This window comes from Thermobia domestica, chromosome 12 (genome assembly GCF_964235325.1).
Source record: "Thermobia domestica chromosome 12, izTheDome1.hap1.1, whole genome shotgun sequence".
NCBI lineage: Eukaryota > Metazoa > Arthropoda > Insecta > Zygentoma > Lepismatidae > Thermobia > Thermobia domestica.
The window spans coordinates 199,540,054-199,558,026 of record NC_137465.1 but is presented as its reverse complement, the minus strand read 5'-3'; the positions used below and the strand labels follow the sequence as shown (position 1 = coordinate 199,558,026).

Below are 17,973 nucleotides of genomic sequence, written 5' to 3'. Positions count from 1 at the left end.
GACTCCGGATTTCGAAAAAATCGGATGTTTCCGAATTCCGGAATATTAAAGAGATCAGAAATTTCTAAATTCGGGATTTTTCCGAATTCCGGAATTATTCCAAAATCGGAATTTTCCGAATTCCGGAATTTGTCCGGTTTTACTTTCGGGAGTCCGGAAAGTAATAATTCCGGAATTGACTATCCCTAGTTTATACACAACCTTTCGGAACACTAAGCTAATAGCTGTCTACAAACAAACAAGTAATGCAAAGCATTTTGTATCCTGCAATACGTCATGTATTAAAATCCGACAGCAGTTTCAGTATCTATCCTGAAATTGCATGTATCTAGTTACTGGAAGCTGAGGTATGAAGAATTGTATTGTGTCTTAACTTTTTGAGTCTTATACAACCCTGCAAACCACTGAATATCTAAACGGCTTTCGTTAAATCCAAATTGTAGTACTCACAGTTACATCCATTTGTGTCTGTATGATCGTGTTACTAATGCATACTATAGGACAGCGTTAGTAAGTCTTTCTCTGCTCTCCCGTAAAGTTGTGATACGATCTACTACAGAATAAAGAACCAATTATCAATTTAACGAAGTTGTTGTATTACTACTCCGCCTCTGTCAACTCTGGTCGATCTCGTTGACTCGACATATTTGCTTTTTTATACCCCTTTCTTCGTTTACTGAACTAAACAGTAACTATTCTGAAATATACTACTGCGCATGCCTCGTAGATAAATATTTCTGATGCCAATAGTTTCCGTTTTGTCCAAGGAATGTTCTTTTTCTTATTCCCAGCATGACACTTTATTACATTATATGAAGAGCATGTAGGTCTAAATACCTCATGTATTACATAGAATGTAGGTTTAACTCTTCCAGCAAAGAAGAAACATGTGATCATAGTATACAACCCACAGAAGTGATAGCTGGCAATACAGTGGTCGTAATCCCTAACAACACAGAGAGTGAGCATTGCCCTGCCCGCTGGTCTAGTGGCTAGCACGTGCGCCTTTGGTGCATGGTGTCCCGGGTTCGATTCCCGGCGGGAGAGCATTTATGATTTTTAACTGTCCTCGATGTTTCTGTGTTCGTGTCCCTGTCGTTATAAGTTATTAGAAAAAGCAAGTTAAACGAGTGAAGCAAGTAAAATTAGCAATAAGTAAGTTACTAAAACACATTCGGTGAGTCAGAAAAAAAAGTGGACAATGAACTGGCTGTTCGCGCCGTCCATGCAAGTTCGAATCTATCTCGGCTTGATTTTTTTATCCATTTGAGAGAAAGTATTGTTTCTTTTCGCTAAGGTTGTCTCTTTTCGTATTTTTCGCCGTCGTTCACAATTAAAGTAACTGGCTATTCTTATTCTTTCTACGAATGATGGATATTCTCTTTGGCTTCATGTCAAACATGCACACGTAATGAAAAGACGCTGTCGATATAATAATAATAATAATAATAATAATAATAATAATAATAATAATAATAATAATAATAATAATATGAAATATTACTAGCTAACTCGTGTGTGTATTTCGACAATATAATTTTATATTATTATGTGGAAATAAGTAAGGCTGGCTGGCGCCCGCCCCCCTAATTTTTTCGATGCGCCTTATGGGTCCACGGTGTCCAACGTTGGTCCCATCTCACTATCACCTCCTGTTCTCTCGATATAAGTTATCGTCATTTTGCCTAAAGAGGGCTCTGCTTGGCTCCATGACTACCCACGGCAATGACTCTTCGTTCATTTTTCGTTGAAGTCGCTTATTTTTCTGAGTACTATGAGTGCATACTGTCCAACGTTGCTCCCATCACTCAACAGTTTCCCGTTCTCTCGATATAAATTGCTAATATTTTGTTTGTAAGGGAGATATGGCGTTACAATCATTACGTTTGAAGAAGAATTGAGGAAGATATTGCCTTGCCACAAACAACACCTATTATTATTATTATTATTATTATTATTATTATTATTATTATTATTATTATTATTATTATTATTATTATTATTATTATTATTGTTGTTGTTTTACTTACCACTAATGTTGCCTACCTTTATTTGCAATGCAATGTGTTACTAAAAAGCAAACCAAATAACACTCCTCGCCATTCACGCTCTCTCTGTGTTAGAGGAAAGCACTTTTATTATATTATTCTTTCAAATAACACGTTTCACAAGTTACTTCACTTTCAATGTGTAATTTCATATCATCACTAGGAATCATCTTGTTCCGATACGAAAATAACCCCCTCCTGCAAAAAAAAAAAAAAAAAGCCTGACCGTAGCGAAAGGGCGTGAACATTCTTTATGCGATTAATCGGGTCCAATATTTCAATAAGTCTCTGCACACAAATATTTCAGTAAAAGAGGAAAAGTTATTCAAACTTTCTGAATACCCATTTATGGGGGAAATTTGGTTCCCTTCGAAGTTTTTAAGAGTTTAAAGGACCGCCATTTTGAACATTTTCGTCTGATTATTCTGGTTAACGAACTGAAGATATTTCAACAATTAATGTTTGTGCCAAGTTTCATCTCAATCCGCTGAAAATTAGGGTGGTTACGGCATTCACAAATAGCGTTATATATATACAGATAGATAGATAAACAGACACACAGAGGGAGAGAGAAAAAGTGTTTTGCTCCCTTCTCGCACCTGTGGTGCGTCAGAGCTAAACCGGGCCCCTTTGCAAAACGTATTGACCAGCCTGACCTAAACACAAACCTCTTACTTGCTAACGTAGAAACGTGGTCGGGAGGTGTAAGGCATGTAGAAATTGTATTTTTAATAACCATGAGTATGGTTTACTTCCATGTTTTTCTTTTTACTTTTTGCAGCTACATCGGAACGTTCAATTTTTATTCTTTACTAATTGCAAATAGCGTTTACATTCAAAATATGAGGAATTTTGGTGGCATTTGTTCGGATATTTTTCTCTTTTGAAATGAAGAAAAGAATAAAAGCAATACGCAAAGACAAAAAGTATTATCAGTACTAAACCTTACCAATAATAATTGCTACGAAAGACTAAATACGATCTCTTTCACCATCTCTCATGAGCTGCATGTATTATAAACAAAAATTTTTAAAAATGTCCTCACCGAAGATTCGAACTGGCGACCTTTGCATTTGTAAGCCAGCACCTTAGCCACTACACCAACATCATAGGATGGTGAACGTTTAGTTTTCGGCGTATTTGTTGTATTTGTGTTTTATGTTCCCACTTCAACAATTTTTATTCTGTTTTCTAAGTTTAACAGCTGTTTCTGGCTTTCTCTTTCGGTGTCGTCCTTTATTTACATTATGCACTATTCGTATTCACAGCTTGTGTCCCTCTGCAATGTCTTATTCAGATTAAACTTTTCTTTTTGCCCCTCAGTAAACATTTGATTGATTTAATTCTCATACTCTCCACGGATGGAGAGCAGGAATGCCAGACTCGAAAAACAGGTGTACATTTACTTTCCTGACAGATCATACATACTGTGGTCCTAGGCTACCATACCAAATTTTTAGATTTGGCAATTTCCAAAATTTAAGGGGGGTGGTCCTATGTACCCCTGCCAAAATTTAGGGGGTGGGCCAAGGTACCCCTGCCAAAATTTAGAGGGGGTGGTCCTAAGTACCCCTCGGTCATTGACCCCGGGCCAAGGTCATTGACCTTTGACCTATGACGTCACAAAAATTTTTGCTGACTCGGCTCAATATACGCGGGCCCCTACTACTGCTATGCTCATACCGCGGAGTTCGTTTCATAGCATGATGCACAATAACGACCAATGCGAATAATAGTATTAAATCAAAATGCTGGTCTTTCTCGTTGACACAAAAAAGATTTATTTCACTTTCTTTACGGAAATCTACAGTTGGCCTATTGTTTGTTAACTACTACAACACATAAAACCAGAGACGCCTTCCACAAATAGTCCAAAATTGTTATCCCGTTAGCAGGTGAGTCAAGATACTTACCTATTTAATTCGGGGATATGGGATTTAAAATTACATATGTCATCAAAGGTCGATATGCTCTGATACTTAAAATTAAAATTGCTATTATGTTGAATGAAATCGTTCCAAATAGTCCCATTTCTTATGAGCTAATTTTTATATCACTACGGCATTTTTATATCATTAACAAATAACTAACAGAACAACCTGTCAATATCATTTTGTTGAATTTTGATTTAAAACTATCTCGTGGATTCAAGGACACTTTCCCCTTGGGATTTCTAGATTTAAAGATGCTAGAAAAGAAAACAAGAGCATATACAGTACAACCCCTCAAATCCGAACTAATTGGGGCTGAAGCCTGTTCGGATTTCGGGGTGTTCGGATTACCCGGGAAATAATATTACGTACTTATTTCGTCACTGAATTGGCGGTAAAACAACGACTGAGGTTAGACAGGGTGGCCCAGTGGTCGAAAGGGCAGTGACCTTGACTGGCGGGTGTACATTCATGTCCAAAATGATTGTCGCATATCTATAACTGTCTTCTTGTAAGAATATAATTAGATAATGATTTTGAATAAGCATTAAGTCTAAAAATGTTAAAACCTTAAAAAAACTAAATTTGTGTGATTAAATCTATTTTTTTTTTCATTTTCCAACTGTAGTTGGTTTTTCTCTCGTGAGAACGTGTTCGGATTTGCCGGGTTTTCGGATTTCCGGGGTTCGGATTTGAGGGGTTGTACTGTAGTTGAATTCCACAAAGTCAGTTATCAACCATTATGTATGCTCGCTTTTCCCCAGGTAGCATGCTTAATATCAATGAATGCAAAGCCATTATGTGGTTGGAGTAACAGGTAGAATTATGAATAACGATTTCGCCTTGAAAGGCTACAGTCATGGCCTTTCAAGGCTACGTGTATCGAATTTTCTTGGCAATACTACTAGTAGTTACTAATGAGAAATACACCCACGGACACTTCCAGTTAAAAATCAATTTTACTCATAAATGAATAATATCTCGTTAACATTGATTGGATTTAATTCATTTCCTTTTACGTCCTCTGTCAGCAGCTTGAGACAGCTCACAAATGAGGTTGATTAACCACGATATTCATAAAATATTTACTTTTCAAAGTTTCTTGTATAACAACGTCACATGGTCCTCGGGTCGAATCCAGCTCGAGTCAAGTGAGCGTTGTGGTGGACAAACACCGTGTGTGTGAGTTTTCCCGTTGTTCTCCCGTTTTCCTTCTCTTTCTTCATTCAACCATTTCATTCATTTTTCGTGATGACCGTCTCGTTCAGCCTAGCCGGCATAATCGTCGGACATATTTAAATAAAACTTTAAGATTCCATTTCATTTTATAGCGCTCACGTGGCGGCTTTTTTACACTGAGGAAAAAAAAATTGTAGGTGGCTTGCTTAAAAAGGTAGGTTACTCGCGTATTTCCTGTAGTTTTTGGACTTAAAATACAGCAGACGTATAACTGAAAACGCAGTTGCACAATACTTTCTGAGCATTTAGCTCAGAAATGTAACATAAGTATATGCATGTGATATACGGAATACTGTTAGATGTCAGACATCCTGCAACGGCATGATGTAACTTCTAAGGGCAGTGCGTATGTAGCATATGGATAACGATGCTCCATACTGATTTCTGTTGTAAGCAAGAGGATTCCGTATATTTGTACAATATACCGCTGTCCGGCGAACGAATATTTCTCAGTGTACGTTCTTACGCTTTTAGTAATTACGTTAATCCACTGTTAGAAATCACTACTAATTCAATCACAAACCACATGCCCATATATTTCGACTGAATAGTTTAAACCTTTTATAACCAGGCTCTGGAGCTCGCAGTGGTTCAGTGGTAGATGGTTCACCTTTGGTACGTGGGGTCTCTGTTTCGATTCCAGTTTGCGCCGAATGGGCTTTGTGGTGGAGACAGTATGCGTGTGTTTCCTCAAGGCTCTCCCGTTTCCTCCCACTTTCTTCAGTTCACCAATTTATTCATTTCTCGTCTCTTTAACCTGCAATTCATAATTATGGGACATAAAACTGAAAGACATGATTTCATTTAATTTTTGTTCCTAGCTCAAAATTTTCTGAGAAGGTGCTTAATTTGTTATTCTTGCAATACATGTTTGTTGCGTTTTCAGATCTTATTTTATGCATGGTTGTTACGTATTGCTCTTTCATCACTTACTTCGTTATCATCATTCGGCTCTAATTGTGTAATTAAACTTAATGAAGGAATTGAAATACTTGAAAATCTCGACAATAGAAATGGAATCTCATTGCACGAAACGTTTAGTACAATGATTTGTTCCTTGCAAGTGTCTTTCAATTTGCTGATAGTGAAAGAAGTACTCCAAATTACTGGAAACTAACCTTCTACAAGATCTTAGATATGCCTTGAAGGGACATTTCGTAGATCTGGGGAAGGGTGATGGTGCTGGGTGGGAGAGTGCTTATATTTGGTTGCGTGGATTTCTTTATCGATCCCTAGCCAAGTAACTTTATAGTAGACAACATCGTCTGCGTGGTTTTTCTTGGGGTACTCCCTCTTCCTCCCACTTTCCATTCTACCAATTCATTCATTAACATTCTGTTGCTTTAATCATCGTCTCCCTAATTCGACAGATTATAAACCTGGAACGTTAAAATAAATATTTCATTTCATTGCTTCTTAGGTCTGGGGGCATGCGTGCCGACTACGTTAGTGCTCAGGTGCTCCGGAAACCAAAGATATAATCTTTTAGGTTCACCGCACCCACAAGATTTTTAGTTTGGACCCGGATTTGAACCCGCTTCTCTTGCGTTTAAGTCAGGTGTGTTACCGACTGAGCTAGGGCAGCCCCAACTTATCCTTATAGTACCGTTTTTTTTTTACTTTATCACAGCACAGGCCTTTATGACAGTGTTCATAAAATATTTTAACTAAAAATAAATAAATCAAATATCAGGACTTTTCTGAAAACATATAGATTAACACGTCCCTCCATTGGTATGCACCCACATACATTCTGGAAAGTCGGCGCCGTTGTCTGAGGATAACTCTCCCACTCCACGCAAATTCCAAAATCATCTTGTTCCCGGTTTCTTATTCTTACATTTATTTAACTTGATTGTTTCAGTTAAGAATCTTCCCAACACCACACATATATGAGACCTGGACCTGCAGTTGTAATTTAAAAACCAGATGAACTTTATTACGTTGTATCAGGAAGAAAATCTCTGCAATAGATAACAATAATAAACCTAATAATAGTAGATTCAGAAAAATATCATAGATAAGACTTTTGTCCAGTTTAAAGTAGAATATTTTTTTAAAGGGATATTTTTAAGAAATATTTTATTTTTAATATGATCAGAACGTCATTCTATTTCATCCAACTATGTGTTTATAATTCTATACTGCCCGGGAGAAACAATGTGTCAAAAAGCACAGGTTTTCCGGAGGTGATTTTTTATTTTACCAAGGACAAGTATGAATCACTTATATTAACAGTACCAAGACGCGATTATTCAACTCACGTTTAGAATTGACTTATACCAAGAACGCATGACGTCATGCCGTCCTCGTCTCTATCTTTCTTTATCCATTGTCAATTTTTAGGAAGAGGAGGAACGGCATAGATATCTTTTGGAAGTGGAGGGACGACATTCCTCTGCGTTCCCCCTCCCTTTTTTCTCCTGGTAATATCATAATAAAAACAAAGAGGAACAAAATTATTCAAGCTGCAGAATAACCCGATAAAAGCATCCGATATGATTCTGTGAATTTAATTGAATGTAATATAATCCTTTTCTTCAGCCTTCAGGTACAAAAATTTTTATAGCACTTAAACGACAGAATGCTTGGATAAGTTGGTACTCTTTTTTTGTATGTATATAACTATTGAAAGGTTTATTCAATTACGTCAGGTACTTTATTCCATTTTCTTCTATAACAATGAATAACCTATAAGGGAACAATTGCAGCTGGAAGAAAGAAAGACATATATATATTTTTTCCGAATCACTATATTCCCGAGCTGTTATGATGAAAGTCGGATATTACCTATGTCGAGATCCTTTCATCATAAAATCGCTCATAATATATAGCTGACAAGCTATTATTCTTCCAAATAGATCTTAAGAAACAAGTGTGTTCTTTGTGAATTAGTACCTTTTTCCATTGTATTAGAATATGTTATCACTAAAAACATCAATTACAGAAAGGCAATAGTAATATATCGTTGTAACAGCCTTTTGTAATGGTTGTATATAAATAAATAAATACAATTATGAGCAGTACACTAGCCAGAAAAGAAGAATGCTGAACTCTTTATCCATTCATTGTTTAGCATTCAAACAACACAACATAGTACTAATGATGAAATAGTGCAGTAGCAATAAAGCCCTCCTAGCATTCCTCCTTAGGACTATGAAAATACTATGTTGTATGCACTATGTTACATCCACATACACTGTATATGAGATGTAAATCTTCAAGTTTTACGTACCACGATTATGCCGGCTAGGCTAAAGGAGACGGTCATGATTTGAAATGAATAAAATGGTGGAATGAAGAAAGAGGGAGGAAACGGGAGAACCTCGAGAACGGTGCTTGGCCACTACAATGTTCACTTCCCGCGAACTGGGATCGAATCAAGGACCCATGCACCAGAGGTGAATGCTATTCCAATGAACCACCGCGGCCCTAAGAGGCACTATGGTTCACTGTTGAAAGCTAATCTCAGGAGTGAGTGCTCTCTGGAACGATCCCCGACCAAAAAGTTTGTAAATGACAGCTTTATGTCCATGAGTTTTTTCGAGGCTTCCTTCCTTGTTGCTGTTTTCCTCCACACCTTACTACACCAATTATTTGAAAATCATTTTATGTTATTAATCACCCTTTTTTAGCCCAGAGGACATAATCGTGGGAAGTTAAACTAAAAATTTCATTTCACTTTATATTTAGGATGTCTTGTAGAACAATTATGTCTGTTTGTTTCTCTAAAGAAAGGTGGGACAACATTAAAAACGGTAACCAATTAGCAATGAATGGTTTTCTATTACGGTTTCAGGATCCCACCAATAGTTTTAATTCCTTATTCTTTAATTGAAACCAAAGGTAGTAAAAATAAACAGCTTTAGATTCATACTAACCTCCGTAAAACTAAAAAAGCAAGAGATAGCTCTCATCAATGAGCTATTCCGTACAATTGTTATGTGCTAATATTTATTAGGAATGGGAATGCTTTCACAATTTCAGGGTCAGGAAATTGTTTTAGGCTAAGATAAAAAAAACTTTTAAATAGGATAATATAATTTATTATAAACAACACTGGTACTTGTTACAAAATTCTTACATCAAGTTTCTCATAATCTGGCTCGAACTACTGTAGGACGACTGTCGCTTTTTCACCCACCACCTTCGTACATCCATATGTTACGTAAGATGTATCTGGAAGATTAAAAATAGTCCCCGTCAGTATCGACGAGCTTCTGCCAACGTTCTAGAAGGCCACGGATTCCATCGCGGTAGTACTTGTTGAGATCTGAAGCGAAGAAGGTATCAAGTGCATTTTGCACCTCTACTAGAGATTTGAACTAGCGGCCTCTAAGATGATTGTCCAAGGAATGAAACAAAAGAGAATCGTACGGTGCAATGTCTGGGAAGTATGGTGGATGCAATAAGGTTTCTTATCCTAGGCGTAGAATGGTGTTCCGGGCCACCCAAGCCACGTTGGGCTTAGCGTTGGCTGTAACAGGAAGACCCTTTTGCTACTCAGAAATTTTGAGTTTTTCTTAAACACAGCTCAACTCCTGACGTACACAGTTTCATTGGTGCTCTGACCAGATGGTAACAGTTCCCGATGCACGATTTCGGAGCAGTCCACCAAACACACAGCAAGTCCTTCTTCTGGTGCAGTGTTGCTTTCGGCTGTTTTGGAACCGATTCATGGGATGATAACCAATTATTACTGCTCCATTGAGCTTCGTACAGTATCACCTTCTCATCATATGTCAACATCCTGTCCCGAATGTCTCCTTCCTCAGACGAGACAGCAAAGAAACACAGATATCTGCTCACGTTGCCTTCTGTCCCGGAGCCGAATAATGTTGGACCTATCGCCCCAACTTATTGTGCTTCCAAAGTTGATGAAGGTGCTCCCGAATGGTTTCTGCACTCATACTGAATTGTAGTTTGAGTTTATTACATGTCTGGCCAGAGTTTGCTGCAATTGCTGCCTGCAGATTCTGGCCTTCCGGCATGTGATGAGTCTTCGAGTGATTCGTCACGGTCCTTAAACTTGTTAAATCATCGCAGAAACTGTCCACCTAGTCATGACGTCATCAACATAGACCTGGCATAGCTTCTATCCGCTGCAGCGGTGTTTGACTCCAGTTTGAACTCGTAAACCATACATGCCCTTAGGACGTTTAGTGGAGCTCCCTGCTACAACCAGGTAGTATGTTGGATATACCCACACCAACAACTGACCTTCGCCTTATCTCCATTCGCATTCAACTCACGGTGTGAGGGAGAATGGTACACAGACCTCCACAAAAAGCAGAACTTTCTTGGTTATCTTTATATTTCAAAGTGAACCTATTCTACTATTCATTCGTAATGTTAGAAATCATGTCACGAGCGATGTGGAACCTTATCGCAGGCAACTCTTCGCTCCTCGCTGGTGTAGTTAATAACAGGAGTACATGATAAAATATTTGTTCGATAAGATTTATCCTGTCTAGATACTCATTTTCGATTAAAAACAACTCAGAAATAATAAGATCTTAGGAGATGAAATGAAAAGAAAGGAATGGGTAGAAAAATATATAGCAATGTAGGGGAAGTTACGAATGCAGAAGTATGACTTATTAGGACGTCACAACGGCCTCAACAAAAGCGAAAGTAACATCCTGCTCTCTCTATATCAGTTTTTTTTTGATTTCTTGAGAGTCAGAGATGCAAACTATATCGCCACAACAGATCAATTGGGGATAAGGGTAAGGTGGCTGAGTGGTAGGCAGCTTTCCTTTGGTCTGTGCTGTCCCTCATTTGAACCACTACCAAAAAGGTTTATGATGATTTATGTTCAACATCGTGTCCGTGGGTGTTTTCCGGAACTTCCATTTCATCCCTAATTCTCATTCCACCAATTTTTCCATAAACATTCACTTGCCTTAATCATCATCTCCTTGAGCCTAAAGAGCATAATCGTGGAACATCATACTAAAAACTTTTTCTTCTAATTGGGAATGGGAAAACTTTCATTGTTTAGACGTAGAATCTAGTGAGTGATTGGTTGGTCAAATAACACTGCTTGACAAAATGAAACATTTTGTAAGCTGTTTTTGATTTGACACCAGATTTTATATAACTTGAGGTTGCTAATTTTGAAAATACAATTTGCGTTTCCCCATCAGGTCAGGTCTTTTCACAAATCGGAAAACATGATTAGTAAATTGTGCTATTTACACAGCAACGCTGCTAATATAGAGTAACATTACGACTAAATATTTCTGACAAAGAGACATTATTTTGCTTAATAACTACTCTGAACCTCAATATTCTAAATTAATAAGGTCATTGATTAACAAGTTACCTCATTTCTGTCTCTTCCTTTTCACTTGGAACCTCGTAAAACTAGACTTCCTTTTGTGCGTAGTTCGTGATTCTTCACGTACCAACGTCTAACAATTACCCGCCAGCAGTTTTGTACTCCAACGGCCCTGATAGCGGCATTCAATTGCTTTGATGTCCTAGTGAAATCTTTACCATGTTCTTCACTTAACTCACCCAAGTTAGAATGGAATTGTGTAAATGTGAATCCAGAAAAATAATCTTAAGACTCATTTTGCACCCAAATGTTTTAAACTTCTGAAGCATATTAGAAACAATGTACTTGTAATTTTCGTGTTTGTTGTTCCCGAGGAAATTATGATACAAGTTCCTGAATGCACTACATGTTTACTTTTCAACACTTGTCATACAATGTTCAAAGTCTGAGTCCTTAAACAACTTTCTGATCTGAGCACCAATGAATATTCTTTATTTTAACTTAACACTTGGAAAGTTGAGGGAATTTTGTGGCTATATACTGAAAGCATCGACCATCTTTATTCAGAGCTTTGACAAGTCGTTTCATTAGGTCTAGTTTAATATTCAAATGTAGTAATATTACTTATGAAGGGTCTACGAGGCAGACATTTTTCACATTTTTACTTCCTATATTGTGGCTTTCCCTGACAGACCAATCAGTATGAGTGTAATGTTTATCACGTTCTCTGCTATCCCATTCGCAAATGTGGCATAGATATTTCACGTCTCCTTGCTGCTGTTCAAGAAGCATCCATTTTACCTTTAGATCGCAGCACAATAACCACTGATGATCCTAGTATTGGATTTTTTCAAAGACATTTCCATGTTTTCGTAAGTTCCCTTTAAATGTACAGAATGGGCAATGGGTACAGAGGGTTGTTGGTTGCTGTTGTAAAGAAGCACGCCCTTTAAACTTCTCTTCTTGGAATGAATAAAAAGCCTTCATTCCTCTGCATTACATTCATCCCATGTCAGTTTTATCATGGGATTTCTGACGTCGTTGCAGAAAATTAACTTTCCCTCAGCAGAAACGTATTGTACAAAATCTTTCCCACAATGTTTAAAATATGAATATGATGTCCCTGAAGCCAATAAATTCTTTGAGGCTAAGAGTTCCGCTGCTTACTTAACAGATTCAGGTCTCGCACTAAATCATTTAACTCGAGCTGTGTAAATAAATTCGGCTCAGCAGTTTCCTCTTCTCTGCCATACATCTCATCACTACAACCGGTGCTACTAGAAGCAGAATCTGTAGACAGTAGTCCTTGCGGTGTGTTAAGTGCTGGAATTCTAGGACCATATGATGCAGGTCGTTATGCAGATGGAAGGTTAGGATATGTAAGGCTTCGTTTGTTTTTAGCTGTAAAACATATAACTTCACACGAACAGAAATAGGAGTGATTACTATGATCTTTCGCTTCACAACATATTATTGGCATTCCGAAACAGAGATTTCTTCTTACATTTTGTCCAGTTCCTTTGCCACATACATTACATACCGTGTTGCGCAAATGATTTGTCTTGGTCCCCTAACTTTATTCCGAAATAGGTGTAATATGCACGTTTGACAAAGGATGTAACTTTTTCTCTATGTTTCAACACTAAATAACTGCAACTTATGTAGCATAAGTAATCAGGATTGTTCCGACACTTCCTACGTTCAATTTCGATTCAACAACAAACAGCACAGCTAGACACGACAACAAAATATAGGACGACCCGTAGTTCTCGCAATCACAACTTACACAGCGCTGTTGTTGCGTTCCGAAAAGTAGAACACGTTGTGATTCCATTCAATGCTACCAGATACTGTATATTAGCAGAATAAATAACTGCACGTCTTTCATTACAAATTCAAAGATAATCAGAAGGATATGGCATCGAGTGTATCTTTTATATTTGTATTTATAATCAGTACTTCTTCCGAAATATACATTTATACTGCTATTTTCCTCACCCCTCCCCTCTATTTTAAGAAAACTGTACGGAACAGAACAAAACTAACAACATTTTTCGACTTCTCAAATCAGAAACTTTAAGAAAATGTTAATAGTTTCCAAACAGCAAAATCATTCTAGAGCAGTGTAATTAAACAATTAATTTATATAGATTTTTATATTTTTTTTTACAATTATACGTTCTTTCTCAGAAGACGGTCTACAGAGGATGAGACCTACAACTAAAACTCGTATTTAAATCACTGTAACATGTTTGACACTATCATGAGAATTGACCAGCCAAACCTCATATACCAAGAACACATGCACTAGACAGGAAACGAACTCGGAATTGCCACAATTAAAAGAGTGACAACGCAATGTTGTGTGTAGTGTAGTGGTAAACCACAATGTTAATAACATACACGTCGTGTGTACAGGAGATATGAATTTTTCCGGGCTGGTCTAATGTGTAACTTGGGGTTTATTGGTCACGAGTCATCAAGTTCGATTCCTTGTGAAACGTTTGGAACACATTTTACTGAGCTATGTCTCACTTTAATTTAGAGGTATTATTTCGCACTTTCAAGACATTGACACAGGAGTTAAATCTAGGTTAATCAATTTGTCAAGAATTTATCAAATTTGTTATTTTTTTTATTATGTAAACGCTAATATTATTATACTTGATTCCATACATCGTAGATGATTGTGGAAAAGTTAATAGTATTATTAAGGATGTTTATCTTCATTATTCAATATTTAAAAGGAATAGTACTAACTACAGTCACTGCTCCAGCTCTAGTTTCTGACTATGTCAGTGAAATTGTTTTGTATAGATTGTTTTAATGCGGAAAATTGTTTTCAGAAATTCACAATTTCAAATACTAATTCTCATAGATAAACAAATTACCGGATTCTGTACAGAGTGTGTAAACAACAAATTTTGGTAAACACACTTTCTAGTTGTGCTGGCTGGATTTATAAATTACCACATATAAAATAAAATCACATCGAATATAAATGTGTCAAACATTGAAATTCTGTCCACCTATGAAATGATTTTAAAACAGGGTTGAATAGGTCATGCAAGCGCCATGATAAGACTTGAAATGCCATTTCATAAGCGTCTGACGTATTGTCTTGTTAGTCACTAATCTCTATTGTTTAGTTATTCTTCTATTAACTCCAGTACTACCGTAGTTCAATCATACATTCAAAGGGAAAACTGTTTAAAAAATGTCACCTATAATAAAAATAATATTATTGTATATTTTATACTTACGTTATTCTTTTTAGATCTTCATCATATCCCCTTTTGACTTACCTAACCATTGGCATAGTTTTGTACCATACTTGTTGGATAATGACAACAATGCAGTTGCATATAATTTTGAAATGTCTGCAACTGCGAGCACGCCATCTGTGAGAGACCTTGCAATCTACCAACGAAAATGCGTGTTCAGAGATGAGATTTCATTGGATGTAAGCAATATTTATTCACCAACCTCCTGCGTAATGCAATGTAAATTTGGGGAAGTAATGAAATCTTGTAAATGTTTCCTACCAGGTTTTTATAATTCAGGTAAGCATACAGTAAATGTATCAAGAAGTTACGCTCTCTGTTAGTTGATCATTGATGAATTTTGTTATCTATTTCAGCTTTATATCCTTATACAATACTGAGGTTCTGAGCAACGGTACTAATATTAGCATGGCCTCTAAACTATGAAATGAGCTTGAGAATACAGTGGCTCAATGGTAAAGTTATCATCTCTGTTGTTATGGGTCCATTGTTCTATGGTTCTCTCTACATATTATGTTAGTACGTCACTCTTTTGTCCGATTTCAATCAAGTTCGCTTCAAGAGAACCAACAACTTAACTTTTCTTTCTACAAATTATGAGTATTATGTCACTAATCGTGGCGATCAAACGGTGATTGTTGGCAATCAAACCAAACCCAGCAATGATCAAATGACATCGCTCAATTGCGATTAATTTTTCCTCCATGGCGGTGCTAACATGTTAATACATAGCCTCTGCTAAATGTATGCTTATTACGTCACTAGATCGTACAATAAATCGTTCTGATCTAATTCTGATCAAATTTGCTACCAAGGGGTAAAAATACTAACTTGCTAGCTCCCCTTATAATATTATCTGTATTATATCATTGTACGCGGCGATCAAAACTATGGTTCTAGACAATCAAACAATGTGGCCCAATTCCATTCAATTTTTATTCCATGGAGGCTTACAGTGTAATTTTTACTGCTCTATAAATTTACGATTATTACAGCATTATGCATTTTAATCAAGCGACAATTGTCGGGAATAGAACGTGATCTAATGATGTTCAGACACTCTGGCTCAATTCCGATCAATTTTGCTTCCGTCGGGATCAACAAATTAACTTGTTAACTACTTAAAAAAATTAATGTTACGTTACTACACGTGGCAATAAAAAGACGGTTGTTGACGGTCGCTTGTGACCAAGCGACAATCAAACGATCTTGCTCAATTTCGAACAATTTTCCTTCCATTGAGTAGAATAGCTTCACTCGTTAGCTGTCTACATATTATGAGTATTAAGTCACTATGCGTGACAATCAATTGCTGCGGAATTACGCATAGCAAGTCATTTCTCACAGCGATCAAATGCTGATTATTGCCTATCAAATGTAATTAAATAACGACGGAACAATGTTGTCCATTTTAATCAAGTTTCCTACTATAATGGAATATGACTAACAGATTCACTTACTAGTACCCTGATAAATTGGTTTTATTACGTCACTACGCGTGGCTATCAAAATATTATTGTTAACTATCAAACTACAATCACGTGCTATTGCCTAATTTCGATCAGTTTAGATTCTATTGGAGCTTACTGGTTACCTTGTTAATCTCGCTACAAATTTATGATTATTAAGTCACTATATGTGGTGATGAAACGACGATTCTCGGCGTTCCAACGTGGACCAACGATTATCAAACAACCTTCTCCAATTTCAATCAACTGCGCTTATATGGAGGGGTAATACATTAATTTGTAAACTTTCAGAAGTGATTAGTATTACGTCACTACACTCTCGGTCAAATGCTTTCGGATCAATTTGTTCCATGGGTCGAACAGGTTACTTATTAACTCCCTTTACAAAATATACATATGGTGTCACTAACGGTTGCGATCAAACAATTGGTTGTTGATGATCAGTAGATATCAAGCGAGCATCGATCGATATCAACGATCTTGTCCAATTTCAGTCGGATTTGCTTCCATTGGGTTGAACAGGTTCATTTTCTATCTTTATAATATAATTGTCTATATTAAGTCACTACACGTGGAGATCAAACGCTGACTATTCGGAATCAAATTAGAACCATTTGATCCATCGTGCTTCCATGAAGAAGCTAACATGTTAACTTATTAGACCCCTCTACAATATGTTGTAACACTGGATAGTGTTAAATATTCGTTTGAAAGAAATTATGAAGACAAGTTTACCATGTTCAATATGTGCATTGTAGAATTATAGATTTTCAGTTGTTTTAATTAATGCTTTATTATAACGGTATGTAATAATGTTTAAAGTGTTCAGCACTATAGATAAATAAAATGAATCATTCTAGTTTGAAACCAAATAATTGTAAGTAACAATAATTATATAAGACGTTTAGTACAAACGATTATGTACATTTCTATAGCTTTTTATTTTTTAGGAAGTTAAATAACGTTCTAAAAGTTTGATCTGAACATTTTTCACAAGTGCTTGTGAGTTTCAAAGCTATTTAAAAATAGTTTAGGGAAAATTTGTTTGGATTTTGAATTAGACACAAGATAAGAATATGTCTTATTTTTTAACTGATATGTTCAATATTTATACGTTTCTATACTTGAGGTCGGTACAGGATGTAGGAGATTATTCTTTAAGAAACCATCAAAAATCTTCTTTCGTTAGACTTTATTTTCTTCATTAACAAGGTGCCCAACTAAATAAATGAGTGTTAGTCAACTGATGACCTTTGGTAGAATCATCATTGCCCAAAGGTTATTAATACGTTGATGATTTCCGCTTTGCTACAGTAGTTTTCAATCGACCAATTCTTATCATGAAAACAACCAAATTCGCAATCAGTTTCAAACTTAACCAATAAAGAAAATATATGGCTATAAGTCGAACATTGGTTGTTTGAATTAAACGACATTAGCAACCATAAATCGTTTTTCAATTAAAATTGAATTTCGCTGATTGAAATCAATAGTCGTGACTATCGTAACACACTGGTATCTTCAAGTTGTTTTATGCACGAAACTTCAACTCAACCACCATGGAAAACTGGACTTGCCTTTTTCATTACTAGCGTGAGATCGTTCTTAAGATATATTTGCCTTTATATGGATCTATCTATTCATGGAACCTTCTCATCCTCTTTAACCCTTTAACTGGTATGCATTAATATCATTACCATTAAATATTTAGTTTATTTT

The 17,973-nt window shown here is 36.4% G+C and overlaps 1 protein-coding gene across 1 annotated transcript in view; it reads left to right on the top strand.

The window, feature by feature from the left end:
* Nucleotides 1-17,973, top strand: part of LOC145666235 (uncharacterized) — a 93,718-nt gene that overhangs the window by 62,209 nt on the left and 13,536 nt on the right. The window contains exons 4-5 of the mRNA XM_081733300.1: nucleotides 12,194-12,373; nucleotides 14,779-15,064. Of these exons, the coding sequence (XP_081589426.1) occupies nucleotides 12,194-12,373; nucleotides 14,779-15,064 (466 nt within the window). The remainder of the gene's footprint in view (nucleotides 1-12,193; nucleotides 12,374-14,778; nucleotides 15,065-17,973) is intronic.